Below are 14,102 nucleotides of genomic sequence, written 5' to 3'. Positions count from 1 at the left end.
GATGGTGGAATGAAAATTGATTAAAACATGTGTATTACATTTTAAAATTATGTCAAGATCATCAGATGGATAAATAAATATTATAGACATTGTAAATACTAATGCATAATATGCTCTTATAAAATATGCGTGTGGTGATTTATGCGGTCTTGAAAGACGGTCCCTATGTTGTAGTGACGTCAGTTGTTTGACCCGTTTGAATACCACTGGAGGACGGTAATGGCTCATTTGTCCAACAAATAATTTATTTTGTTTTGTTTTAGGGTGCTGTGAGCATCAACAGAAGTATATTTAAAAAATATATAGTATGTTTAAATAGTACTGTTGAAAAATAAATACATGTTGTCCATAAAGTCTCTTCACGTTTGAACAAATTAATTTTTTTATAGTTACAAAGGCAAAAGCAAATGAGTATAATAATCTGAGAATATACTAATAATATAATATACAATGCCGTTGTTCCCCACAATCAGAATTCTGGATTTTCTCAGTCCATTTACCAGATTTTGTTTCAATAAACCACCATAGTGACCATATTGTGCATTTCCTTGATCAGTAGCAATTTTTGTTGCATTTAACAGAACCTATATTATCAACAGGGAACACGAAATACACAAATGTAATTAAAAACTTGAATAACCATTGATTTCATATAATAAATCTGAAAAGCATATCTATTGCTTTTGTAAGATTTTTTTCTTAATCAAAAGAACTGGACAACCTGTATAAAGCTAAAAATAAAAAATAAAAAAAGCAAACACCATCTTATCCTTAATAGTATTTCTTTATTTTCAATTAACATAAAAATGCTGTAAGAAAAAAAAAAACAGTGTTGAACATTTAAGTGCAAATAAACACAAAATCAAATTGACCTTCAAAAGGGCAAAAGCAGGTATACATAATATTCTGCTTTTATTAAAAAATGTGCAATGCTTAATTTATTAGAAGTAAAATCAAATATATTCTGGAATGTTCTTCCTTGGTAGTCTTATTGTAGAGATGTGTTAAAACAAACTCCACAAGTGTCAATAAACATCTACGCTACAAAGATTAGGCAGTTAAATTAGGTACAACGAATGTGGAGACAGACAGGTTGTGCAAAAAAAATCTAAAAAATACACAAAATAAAATTACAACATAGTGTTTCTAAACACATTTGCTTCCAAAGCCGAGTTTATACATCGGCACATGGATCAGTCAAAACAAAGTTCTCAGGCCCATGCGTGTAGGCAACATGGTTTGCGAATGCACAGCTCTGCCATCGTCGTCCTGCGTCCCTCTCGTCCAATATCGTGCAGCAGAAAGATGATCGGGATAAAGTACAACTTCGCACAGCGAATGAACCAGCTGCATGTACGTTGGCAAAACAAGTGATAATCCAACAAGACGTTGCTGCATTTAGCAGCGCGCAGCCTGCATTAATGGACCGCCGTTCCCGGGTGCCTAAGTTGCTGCACCAACAGGTCTATGTTCATGAGGGGGCTGATGTAGAGGGCCCAGTAGAAGAGGCAGTTGCAGACCAGCTGGGGCACCAGAGGCCACATGAGCCCAAAGGCGATTCCCTGAGACAACATCGTCCACACGTGGTTCCACATCATGCCAGGGAGTGTCCTAATGAGGAAACAAAAGCGTGTGGGAGTGGTTAAAAAAAAATTAAAAGGGAAGAGTAGGCGGCATACCTGATTCTAGCTGTGGTCCAAAGTCTCCACAGCGAGCAGCACTCCAACATTGACAGTAGCACAGCATGGACGATAACGAAGCAAGAGGTCCAGTAGTGGACGGACAGCCAATCCCAGGCAAACTCAGCGATGAGCTGGTATGGGAGTAGGAAGTACTTGACCATGAACTCACTCCACTGTTGCCAGTTGGGTTCCGTCTAAGGAGCGAGAACACCACCGTGTTGTCACATTGTGGATGTAGGGAGGGGGGGGGGGGGGGGGGGTCACTTCAGAGTACAGTTTGGGAAAGTGTCACCTGCTCGTTGAAGAGCAGACTCCCCACCGGTTGACTGGCGAGCACAATGGACGGGCAGCAGGTGTGCAAGAAGGGCAGGAAGGTTTCCGAGTAGTCAAATAAGTACAAGTAGAAGAGCGTTAGGCGAGGGGAGCGCTTCATGGCGTAAAGCAGGAACAGAGACTTCCCTGAATTGGCTGCCTGATGGAAAGAGAGAAGAACATGGTTACCAAGCATCCATTTATTGTACAGTGTACTTTGACTTACAAGTGTCCCAATTTACAAGTTTTACGTTACAATTTTGTAAGGCAATATTTTGATTTACAAGCGAGCTTCGGATACGCCACACCCTCGAGTGAAGTGGGAAAAAAATGGCGCAATTAAGGTGATGTAATGCCCTCACATGTGGGCAAGGAGAGCCATTTATTGAACGGGACGGTCAAAAACACAAATGCAAAATGAGAACTCTGCATTGACAGATCTCACTCATGGATGATCGGCATCGAAATCGGCACCATAAAACCGTGATCGGAACACCCCAAATAAACACAAATGATTACATAGGACACACTCCTTTTGAGCCACGGGTGACGCTAAGCTGATTTTCTGGGACTGTTGCCCCTACCAACATGGCTGCCACTCATGTCCATGCGTTGGGTTTGATAGGGAAGTTGCCCCTGCCAATATGGCTGCCACATCGGCACAACCGCGAGCCTGCTCTACCAACATGGCTGCCACCACATATGTCCTCTGATGGAAAAGTCACCCCTGCCAACATGGCTGCTACGTCGTCCTATCCGTTAGCCTACTCTACCAACATGGCTGCCATGTATGTTCATGCATTGCCTGCCTCTGATGGTTAAGACGCCCCTGCCAATATGGCTGCCATATTAGCACGTCCATTTGCCTGCTGACGAGAGCAGGCAAACGGACGTGCCGCGTATCTGTCACAAGGTTACAACCAGTGTAGCACGTGTAGCAGTCTCTATCTGTTGATTACCGTCAATTCAGGAGAAAACCGACTGACATATTTTGAGTGAACTGCACATTACTTTTATGTCTATTAAATCTGGAGTCCATCGGATCCAGGTCCATTACATCGAGGTTCCACCGTACTAGTAAACAGAGTTACTGACTTTGTTCAACTTTTAAGTCAAGGTATCAAAAAAAATGGCAAAGATATAACATTGTGCTTGCCTTGTATTCCCACAGGTTCTGAGGTATTCGCTCGAGGGCTTGAATTCTATACAGTTCAGTCAGAATGGCGTGCCGGAAAGCCTGATCATGGATTTGGTAAGGCGGCTTCAACAACTCCTTTTCCTCCAGCAACATCAGCATTCTGAAAGTCAGTGAAGTTAGAACATACATTGTGCGTACACTGCCGCATAAAAACCTGGCATTTGAACAGAGGTGCATAGACTTTTTTTTTTTTTATCCACTGTACCTGCCATTGGGACTGCCCGGCTGAAAGGACTTGCTGGACAATCCAGGTCCCAAGTGCTCCAGCCAGAAAATCGTTTCCTCTGGCGTCCATCGCAAAATAGACTGACTGTCCAACTGGTCCTCTAGCTCCACTTCATGGCTGCTGCTCCACTGATACAACAGCAACGACACCTGCATATATATTTGTTACAGTAGCTTTAGTCTTTATACAGTAAATGACAACAAAAATAGTTCCTACCAGTTTGTAGTTCAACAATCCTCTTCTAGTTGTAGTGCATATATTTAACATCATATGAAATCAAATCCATCATTTAACATACCGCTACACATAAGAGCACGGCGAAGACTGCAGAGAAGACGAAGCCCACGACTTTGTACTGCTTGGTCCTTGACTTGCCCAGATTGTCGCCATATCTAAACGCACAAAACATATTGAACTCAGAAAGTGGACGGCGTCACTTCCCAAAGCGACGCATCATCAGGAGACGCTCTCACCTCTCAAACGCCAGTAGAATTCGGGAGATTTTGGGGTTATCTTGGATCTCCACTCGCCTCCGCTGCACAACCTCGCTGAACAACTTGTTAGTTGCTTCTCTGGCAGGGTGAACACAGACGTGAATGTGTACACATGTACTTTTTTTTTTTTTTTTTTTTGCTGCAGCAAACCAGCATCAACAGGCTGCATTCAACTTTGGAGGTTCCATTTATAAATTATTTTCTCTCCCGGAGTGTAAGTTGCCGTATAAAAGACTCATAAATGAAATGCGGGCATAGATGTGGCCTGAAAGAAACATTCACCGATGTAGCCTCCTTGTGAAAAATCCTACCTCAGCAGTATGTTGACTTTGGGAAAGCCCTCCCACCTCTGGCGGCACTCGGGACACTCGTTCTTGCGAGAGGACTCCCACCACAGGGCCAGACAGTGGCGGCAGTAGTTGTGGCCGCAGGTCAAGGTGGTGGGGTTCACCAGGACATCGAAGCAGCAGTGGCAGGAGAAGTCTTGCTCTGAGATTTGGTCGTTCTTGGAAGACTGTGATGGGGAGGGGTCTCCTTCACATGCGTCCAGGGTGCAAGATGGTGAATTCAGTCCATGCATCTGGGGCAGAAATGACAGAACGTAAATGTGAAATGTTGTCACCAGCAAGATAAATTAACCTAATAGTGATACTACTACCTTTGTGACTGTTTTGCTTTGTGTGCGAGACAAGGTTGGAGTCACGAAAGACCCTTTATGATGATGCCTTAATTTACATCTGGTTTAACAATTTAATATAAATGCTGAATGTTATGTATGTTTGCCATTTGCCGTTCCTACTAACTAATTGCTAATGTGTGAACAGTTGCGTGTGTCCAATATGTTCCCTTGACAGGCACCCAGTCCAGGGTCAGGGTGTATGTCGTCTGCCTTTTGCCCAGGCCGCTGGGATAGGCTCCATAACAGGATGGGGTTTACATAATATATGAATGTTCTACTTTATCTGCCACGTACTTATCAATAGCCATCTATACTTCTACAAACGTCAATAATTTGGCAGATTTTAAGTGAACTCTCGTGATTTCTTTTAATTTTGTGAAATGACGTACAAGTTCGTTTCACTTTTGGTTCTGAAAAATCTGCATTGCAGTAGTTGCAGTTACTAGTGAACATGCAGACACTAAAACAATTGAACATATAAATGTTTATAATGGGTTTTTTTTCCAAAGAGAGGGATATATTTTCATATCCAGTATTAAAAAAAAAAGTGTAGCAAACATATAACTGTAAAACACGAGCCAAATGTCATCTAAAAAGGCGTTCAAACAAAATAGTGTAGTGGACTAAATTAGGTTCGTATCTGTGACGTCGTGTGTTGTTACTTATTTACGAAACCAACGAGGTGATGCCATTATACTTCGAAATTTGAACATAATCGTTTGTACTTGTTAAAAGTTTTGACGAGTTAGCTTGCGAGCTACTTCCACGACAGACATCGCATTGTCACGAGCTTGCCTTATTGCTATGATAGCCGACCGTAAAAAAGAGAGCGAACGGCCGAGTTGAAATCATTATTATGGTTGCTAAATTAGCCACGGAGCTAGCACGTACCTTTGGGGAGACCGTGCCGCCGCCGACTGGTGACGTCATGGTCCGCTTGCGGTTTGCAGATGTTCTACCAGCGAACTCAAAACTAATTACTGTAATCCGTGAAAGAGAGCAATGACGTCGACATGAATCTCAATCCGCTCTCTGCTTTCCCAAGTGCACGTAGACGCCAGCGTGTCATCTTCCTCTTCCTCATCGTGTTCTTCCTCGGCGTGCGTGGGGGTCAAAACACCTCCACGTGGAGGCAGCCTTGCAGAAGTGGCAACAGTCGTCACAGTGTAACAGTAGGCTACTTAACTATATTACTGTTCATTTCGTGCACACCCAAGTGACCCAGACTAAGAATATCCTCACTATATTTGTACAAAACATTTTTAAACAACACCGAATTACAAAATGTAAAAACACTACGTTGTACATGAAACACCAAAAGGAGAAACAAATTGACACAAAGTGGAAAAAAGATGGTACCACATCACAGATTGACAGTAAGTGATTACTTGATGGCAAAATGCTCAAGTTGTTATTTGGCTAAAACATCATCGTGTATGTCAAATAGCTTAACTCTCGGGTAAACATCAAAATATATCTACATAACCCAAAGTAACCAAAAATGGCTGAAACAGTTAACCCCGATCTGAATCCAAAAGGGACCGAGCCAATGTTGGGTTAATTATACCCAGCACAGTGGGTTAAAGATTTGACCTACCACATTGGGTCAACATTTTGATCCAACACGGGATAAAAACTACCCATAAATACCAAGCCATTGGTTATCAGGTGTGGTTAAAAATGTACATATTGACCCAGACTCCAGCACAGAAGATGGCGGAAATGCACCATATTCGCAAGATGCTACCTGCCTGAATCAAAGAAGAAGAAAAAGAGTTTCCGGTCCGCGCAGAGAGAGCATTGAAAATGTATCCCGTCGTACTATCTCCGAAAGCGTAAAATTGGAATGGATGACCACATCTATTACAGTCATTGGAAACCACGTACCACACCTAAAAGAAAACGTCCTGGCCGAAAACTTCCCGACAAATCCAGAATTTACATTGGTGCTGCTTTTGGCAGATGGAGAGACCTGAAGAGCAAACAAGGTATAGAAAGTGATGCTGCTGTCGCCTTCTTTCTTCTTGACTGGTAAGAGTACGTTTGTGCGTGCATTTAGAATTTTTAAAACACGACCCCAAAAAGAGTATGCCCCTTTCTTATGAATTCTATTACTCTTCTTTCTTTTTTTTTGATGTCATGCTTTCCAAAACTCTTAGCGAAATAGTCGGTTTTTGTTACAAATATGCTGCCTTGCAGTCATTTACTTCATGATATACTGTAACTCAGTTTTCATTAAACATTTAGTTTGTATCCTTCTGAAAGAGCACAGGTTCCCTTTTCCGACAGTTTATCGAAGTGGATTATTTTGCCGACAGTTCTCTTGCTGGCGCTATTTTGCCGTGAATTGCGAGAAAACCACAAGTACAAATTCTGCGCCAGTGAATGTATACCACGGACTTGCATATGGATGGACTGTCATTTGAATACATGTCTGATAAAGTTATTGAGCCAATCTAGTCCACATTCGTCAGTCAAAACTTGGCAGAAGTGTTTCCAGCTCCTTCAAAGTTCTGATGTTGATGTAAAAAAATATCTTGGTGGTGTTTCAGGTATGAGAATGTGACTACAAGAACATCTGGGGAATGTCCCTTTTTGACCAATAACAAGGAGTCAAATGGATATGATTGTCAACTTCAGGTGTCCATCCTTCAGGAGAATCTCCCATCTGACACTCCAGAGCGACGAGCGGCACCTGTAGAGTCGAGACTACACCTACATCATCCATTTTGCAGCATAAAAGAAGGTAGTAAAGATCGGTCCTAACAAGTACTGTAGTGTGGCAACTGCTGGGCTCGTGTTTCACTTGACTTGTATGTCAGTTATGACGTTAAAATGAAACGCAAATATGCCTGTACAGTTGACAAAGGAGTTATGATGTCCACCGCACTGTTATGGGTTAAGTACATTTCTGAGTTACCAACCGTTCATGTTCGAACAAAGTTCACTGCACTGCTAAGAATTTACCTTGGGTCATTTTGTTATGTACCTATGATGATGACAAACCTGTCACCCCTAAAAGACAACCTTTTGTGTGTTATCGTTTAGAGAAAGACGTCAAATCAGAACCCGAGGATGAACAAAGCGTTGATGAGCAGCTTCTGGAACCAAAGCAGGAGTCATGCGGATCGCATGACGACGACGACGACTCGGGATTTCCCACCCGTAGGTGTCTGTCCCGTTATGCCGTACTTGACCAGCTCTTTTGACGCACTTGGCTAGGCCACTTTTTAATTCTTGTTTGTCCGTCTACTGAATGCTCTTCTTCACATATTAGATGCTTGTGGATAGGTTGCTGTCATCTGTACCTTTATGTAAAAACTGAATAAATGTGTTTGCCTTAGGACAGTCAAAATGGACGATAGCTGAGGAGACGGATGCCCTGAAATTGTCACAAGTGACGGTCCGTGTATGTGATCCTCTCGAGGATACACCGATGGAAAGCGACAACAGTCAGAAGGAGCCTTACGCTTGTCTCAAATGTGGCAAGATGTCAGAAAACAAAAAGTTCTTAAGAACCCACGAGTGCTCCAAAGAAGAATCTTTTGACAAGGACTCTGATGATATGTCGCCTTATGATGACATCATAAAGGAGCAGAACAGCGATCCAGACTACATACCCGGCAATTGTGTTTGGTATGTTTTTTTGTTTTCAGTTAAAGATCTATGTACAGTGGATATAAAAAGTCTACACACACACCTTTTTCAAATGCCAGGTTTTTGTGGTATAAAAAAAAAATAGACTAAAATAAATAATTTCAAAACGTATTTCTCTATTAACGCATTCACTGCCATTGACGGCTATAGACGTCAAAAATTAATTTGAACTATTTTTATTAGTTTAACATTTTTTACCACTTTTGTTAACAAGAGTGTGAAAACCTAGATTTTTTTTTATTGTACATTTAGAACAGATACACAATTTGTGATTAATTGTGAGTTAACGAGTGAAGTCATGTGATTAATTACAATTTTAAAAATTGCAACAAATTTGATATCTGTTCTAAATACAATATCAAACATTGTTTTAGGTTTTCATACTCTTATTAACAAAAGTAAAATTAATAGAAACAGTTCAAATGCATGTTTGACGTCTATAGCCGTCAATGGCAGTGAATGAGTTAATATGACCTATAAATTCGAATTATGAACAGTAAGCAGTCAGTGTTTGCACAAGAAAAACGGCAAAAGAAAGCATACTAGAACATCTCAACTTCATTTAGGGCCAATTAGAGGCTGTTTTAAATTTAACACAAGTTAGAATGTGATTGCAGCCACGCCATTATATTGACGGAACCTGAAGTAAACGGTAGCATTTAGATGGCCGTGTTTGATTATTCCCCATGATTGATTTACATGAGGTAACCTCCATATTATTTCATTGGCCGCCGTCAGCAATTCCATTTTGCAGATATTCAATTACATCACCATGAAATAAAATAGAAAATAATGTTCTATTTAGTTGCTACTGTTTGAGGGTGGACAGGCACTCCTGTTGTAAAATGATTTTGGGCGTTTCAGGAATCACAAGAAGATCCAAAGATCCTCGGAGCAACGTCCCTCGCCGAATACCAAGAAGGATAATCTCACATCTGAAACTCCAGAGTCATTATCGACTGTTGGAGACACACCATTACTTTCTGGTAAGACTAAACATTTGCCACTTCAAAATCTTGAAAGAGCTTAACTGAAGTAGTTTGCATGAAACAATTCTACCATTGCCTAGTTTATTTGTGTGTGTTTTGTAACAAGTAAGCTCGTCAGCAAGTTGAAATCATCCTGAAATTCAGACATTCTAATAGGATCATTGTGGAAAACATTTATTTAGTACCATCTTTTCTTTTTCATGATTGTTTCATATTTATAAATGTTTATTATTTAACCATTTTATGTCTTTGATTTAGTATTTTTGTAATGTTTTTTAATTTTTTTTTCTAATTGTTTATTTGTCATATTTTTGGTTTATATTTTGTATTTTCTATTTTGTCATAATGTTTGTATTTGTATCATTTAGTCTAATTATTTTTTTCTGCAAATATTTAGCTTAAACTTGTAGTTTGTACTATTTCTGAACATTCTTCATAATATTGTATTGTTGTCGTAATGTATTTTTTCCCGCATTTGCATATTTTTCCTCCAGTAGGCGTTTCCCCCCATAATATTAGTGCTTTTTTTTTTGCCCAATATAGCCTTGAGTTAGAATATGAGGACCCCAGTTTTTTTTAAGTATGAGCGTTTGTTTCCTTTTCTTTTTTGACGATGAATCTGAGACCTTTATGGTAGCAAATAGTGAACAATTCTTTATCGCCACCCCCAGTTGACATCCACTGTCAAATGAAACAGAAAACAAAGAAAATGTCAAATTATTTAAAGCAATCACTTTGCTTTGCCTGAATAAGCTAACAAATGCTAACAATGCAAAATGCAGTAGACAGGCTAACAAATAGCAATAATGAATGTGTTTTTTTTTGTCCCAGGACAGTCAAACTGGACGATAGCTGAGGCGATGAGTGAGTCACGAGTGACGGTTCGCCTATATGATATTATGAAGACTAGACCAGTGGAAAGCAACAACAGTCGCATTGAACCTGACGCTTATCCCGAATGTGGCAAGACGGCAGAAAACGAAGGTTTCTTAAAATCCCACGAGTGCTCCGAAGACAAGTCACGTCCTAGTGGCATCACAGTGGAGCAGGACAGTGGTCCAGAGTACTCAGCAGGCGATTGTGACTGGTAGGTTTTTGTGTCATATTATATGTTTGCTTGTTTATTTAATGCTGCCATGACACATATCCAAATGATGCCACTTGAGAGCCAAAAAAATAGGCAATAAATTCAGGTTTAGAGCAGATGCTACTATTTGAGGAAATTAGCTTTCTTGAGAGAAAGTAATGCCTGAGTAACTTTTTAAAAAGCAGATTTTTTATTTTTATTGATGAATCGTAGAAGTTGTGTGTTCATATACATGTGGTGGTTCTGTCCTCACTCTTCACTCAACATTGACGTATATTCCTGCTGTAAAATGTTTTGTGGCATTTCAGGGATCACAAGGAGCGTAAAAGATCTTCAGAGCAATGTCCCTTGCAGAACACCAAGAAAATTTATCTTTCATCTGACACCCTGGAGTCGGAGTCAGAGTCAGAGTTAGAGTCGGAGTCGGAGTCAGAGTCATTATCAACTGTTGGAGCCTCACTCTTACTTTCCGGTGAGACTGAAATTTTGGCACTACAAGCTCTTGGAAGATCTGAAGTAGTTCACATGGAAAAATCTGTTTTGTATGCCAGTTTTTTTCCCCCTCGATAACGAGTAATTTAGTTGGCAAAGTTATGCAAGTCATGAAGTTCAGGCATTCTTCAAATATGTGGCTTCTACAGGTACAGTATATACTGTATAAATAATTATAATTCTTTAAAAAAAAATTTTTTTTAGTAATGTCATTACAATTTTTTATTTGATTAAAAAAAGTTTTTTAACCTTAAAAAATATATATATAATTTTTTTTTTAATATTGTACATTTGTCATCTAATAATTTTGGTCAATATGTTTTATTTTGTAATGGTTTATATTTTTATCTAATAATATTTAATAATTTGTTTATTTGTTTTTATTCTAATATTCATCATATTCAATATATCAAATATATTATTGTTCCATTGTATCGTTTCCTAATATTTGCATATTTTTTACCCAGGAGTTATTTATTTTCTCTTACAATTTTAAGTTTTTTGAAGTATGAGCTGTATTTTTTGTTTTTTGCTTTGACTATTAATACGAGTTTTGTTTGGTGACAGTGAACACAGCTCCGCTTAGTTCATAACAAGCAGAAGTTTAGAAGATCAAGTCAACAATTCTTATTTATTCCCACTTCCTGTTAGGATATATTTGTCAAATTAAACATAAAACTAAGAATTACACGTTCTCTATTTAAAACCTTGCCTTAGGAAAGCAACAAACAACTATTTAAAATGCAGTCGACAGGCTAACGAATAGCATTGGTGTTGTGGTGTTTTATAACCTTTAGGCTACGGCTATTTGAACACAAACTGTAAAATAATGTTTTTATAAAGTACTACCATTATATAATGCGTTATATTTATTTCAGTTGACATAGGTAAATGACAAATGCCTCTTGCCCGTTTTATGGGTGGCCAAAAATTATTAGATTTATATAATCTAACCGTTTCTTTTGTTCAATAGAGGAAATCATCAAGTCAAAACCGGACGATGAGCACAGCACCGGCGAGCGCCTTCAAAATACATCGGAGGTTCCCAAGTCGAACCAGCAGCAGCGCGGACCCAAGAAGAGCTTCAACTGTCCGGACTGTGAAAAATCATTCCCACGTAATGCGGCCCTGCAGCGCCATCTTGTCATCCACTCAGGGAAAAAACCTTTCAAGTGTGTCATATGCGCAAGAGGATTCACGCAGGCTGGAAACCTCAAAACACACATGAAGGTTCACAAAGGTAAGAAGATTTTTAAAGATGTAAAATCGTTTGAACGTATTGGTAAAATGTAGGCTAAATATTAAAATGGGAAACATTTCATTTTTTTCCCATAATGCCACAGGGTAACGCCACAATTGCGCATGCACAAGTCAATACCAAGTGGCATTATGGGAGAAAAAAATAAAATGTTTTTCCCATCGAGCCTACGTTTTACTCTAATACGTTCAAACTATTTGATCAAGACGTTCGAATGACATAACCCAGTCAAAATTGGCAGACCCGCGTTTCCGTATGACAGTGCTGGTTCACAGCCTTGAACGTGATAATTCATTATGATAATTTGAATGATAATTATTTGTGTGTGTTTTTGTTTTTTTTAAAGACAGGTTTTTATTTTTATATCTAACAACTGAATTCCTGCTCTGGGACTATTAACTCATTCACTGCCATTGACGGTTATAAACGTCAAAATTTAATTTTAACTATTTCTATTAGTTTAAAATGTTTTCCACTTTTGTTAACAAGAGTATGAAAACGTAGAATTTTTTTTTATTGTACATTTAGAATAGATAAAAAAATATATGATTAAACGTGAGTTAACTAGTGAAGTCATGTGATTAATTACGATTACAAATTTTAATCGCCTGATGCCCCGAATTTGTAATAATCTTTTTTTATTCATTCACTGCCATTGACGGCTATAAACGTCAAAAATTCATTTTAACTATTTCTATTTAACATTTTTTTCCACTTATGTTCACAAGAGTATGAAAACCTAGAAAATTTGTACATTTAGAACAGATATACAAATTTGTGATTAATCGTGAGTTAACTAGTGAAGTCATGTAATTAATTACAATTAAAAAAAAAAAAAAATCGCCCGTTGCCCCTAATTTTTGATGATATTTTTTTAATGAACTTATGGCAGTGAATGAGTTAATAAAGTATATTTTAGAAGCGGTACAGAAAATGGTTTGGTTTTAGCAATTTTAATAAATTCAAGGTATATAGAATGTCAAAGTGGCCCTTGCATCATTCAATTTTCTGGAGGGAAAACGTATAGACAGTGTGAAATAACAAATGATTGTTTTATATTTTGCCTTCAGGAGCTTCAAACTGGAAGCTAGTGAAGAAGCAGAGTCCCACTAAAAAACCAGCAGTGACCGTTCACTTGTGCGGAGAGTGTGGAATGGACTTTCCGCTGAGAGAGCAACTGGAAGAACACCGTGCGAGTCACAAGAAGCCGTTCGCTTGTCCCGATTGCAACAAGTCGTTCAAAGAGCATATGTCCTTAGTACTCCACAGCCACGTTCACACCGGAGAATTGCCGTTCCCCTGCAACGAGTGCGACAAGGCTTACGTCACCCCGGGTGGTCTCAAAGCGCACAAGATGAAGCACCGCGGCGAAAGGAACTACCATTGCAAGCAGTGCGGCAAGGCCTTCTTCCAATCTTCCCACCTGAAGCTGCACCTCCTGACTCATAGCGGGGAGCGGCCTCATCAGTGCCCCATCTGCAGGAAAAGCTACTCCAGGGCGGGAATCCTCACAGTGCACCTGAGGGTTCACACCGGAGAGAAACCATACATTTGCGACGTATGCGGAAAGTCCTTTAGTTTCTACCAAAATTTTAAAGCACATCGAATGATCCATGGCAAAAAACCCAAACCACCAACGAGACCTTTGGGGAGACCAAAACAAAAAAGTGGCGAATGATCAGTAATGTCTGATGAGTGTGTTTGTTGAACGTGTCATGCTACAATTATGTGAATGGTTATCTGAGTAAAATGTATTTTTTTTGTAGGTAACTTTTCTTACAAATTTTGCCCATTCCAATTTAAAGAACACTTTTTTTTTTAGTGTTGTAACTTACATAACTGTAGTGACTTTTACTTTCCTAATGAAAAGAATGTCTCAAAAATGTGTTGTCTAAATGATCAAATAAGTTGTCTGAACATCCTTTGAGTGTCATACTATTTCTTAATTTTTGTAAACAGTAAGTGAAGACATCAGACATTGTATCGTTTCAAACAGCGCAACTATTGTGTAAGGTAAAACACAACAAA

General features: G+C 39.1%; 2 protein-coding genes across 4 annotated transcripts; one reads left to right on the top strand and one right to left on the bottom strand.

Annotated features, from left to right (window-relative positions):
* Positions 1 to 765: 765 nt before the first annotated feature.
* On the bottom strand, positions 766 to 6,263 carry LOC147169560 (bifunctional apoptosis regulator-like). The gene is made up of 10 exons (XM_086082532.1): positions 6,189 to 6,263; positions 5,483 to 5,728; positions 4,224 to 4,492; positions 3,892 to 3,990; positions 3,717 to 3,810; positions 3,398 to 3,567; positions 3,151 to 3,292; positions 1,975 to 2,154; positions 1,680 to 1,876; positions 766 to 1,611 (listed from the first exon to the last, which is right to left on the bottom strand). The coding sequence occupies exons 2-10, from the start codon at positions 5,519 to 5,521 to the stop codon at positions 1,419 to 1,421; spliced, it is 1,383 nt and encodes a 460-aa protein (XP_085938658.1). The 5' UTR covers positions 5,522 to 5,728; positions 6,189 to 6,263; the 3' UTR covers positions 766 to 1,418.
* On the top strand, positions 5,136 to 13,995 carry LOC147169559 (uncharacterized). 3 transcript variants are annotated; one of them, XM_086082529.1, is made up of 9 exons: positions 5,136 to 5,763; positions 7,247 to 7,337; positions 7,640 to 7,756; positions 7,936 to 8,227; positions 9,113 to 9,234; positions 10,069 to 10,324; positions 10,633 to 10,796; positions 11,790 to 12,056; positions 13,145 to 13,995. In XM_086082529.1, the coding sequence occupies exons 1-9, from the start codon at positions 5,605 to 5,607 to the stop codon at positions 13,750 to 13,752; spliced, it is 2,076 nt and encodes a 691-aa protein (XP_085938655.1). In that variant the 5' UTR covers positions 5,136 to 5,604; the 3' UTR covers positions 13,753 to 13,995. The 3 variants fall into 3 exon arrangements, with proteins under 3 accessions (XP_085938655.1, XP_085938656.1, XP_085938654.1); XM_086082530.1 differs by lacking the exon at positions 5,136 to 5,763 and adding an exon at positions 5,782 to 6,579 and having other exon boundaries at positions 7,144 to 7,337; XM_086082528.1 differs by lacking the exon at positions 5,136 to 5,763 and adding an exon at positions 5,782 to 6,622 and having other exon boundaries at positions 7,144 to 7,337.
* Positions 13,996 to 14,102: the final 107 nt, after the last annotated feature.

This window comes from Leptonotus elevatus, chromosome 8 (assembly GCF_054856555.1).
Source record: "Leptonotus elevatus isolate MCC_2025b chromosome 8, RoL_Lele_1.0, whole genome shotgun sequence".
Classification (NCBI taxonomy): Eukaryota; Metazoa; Chordata; class Actinopteri; order Syngnathiformes; family Syngnathidae; genus Leptonotus; species Leptonotus elevatus.
This window is presented reverse-complemented; position numbering and strand designations above follow the sequence as displayed.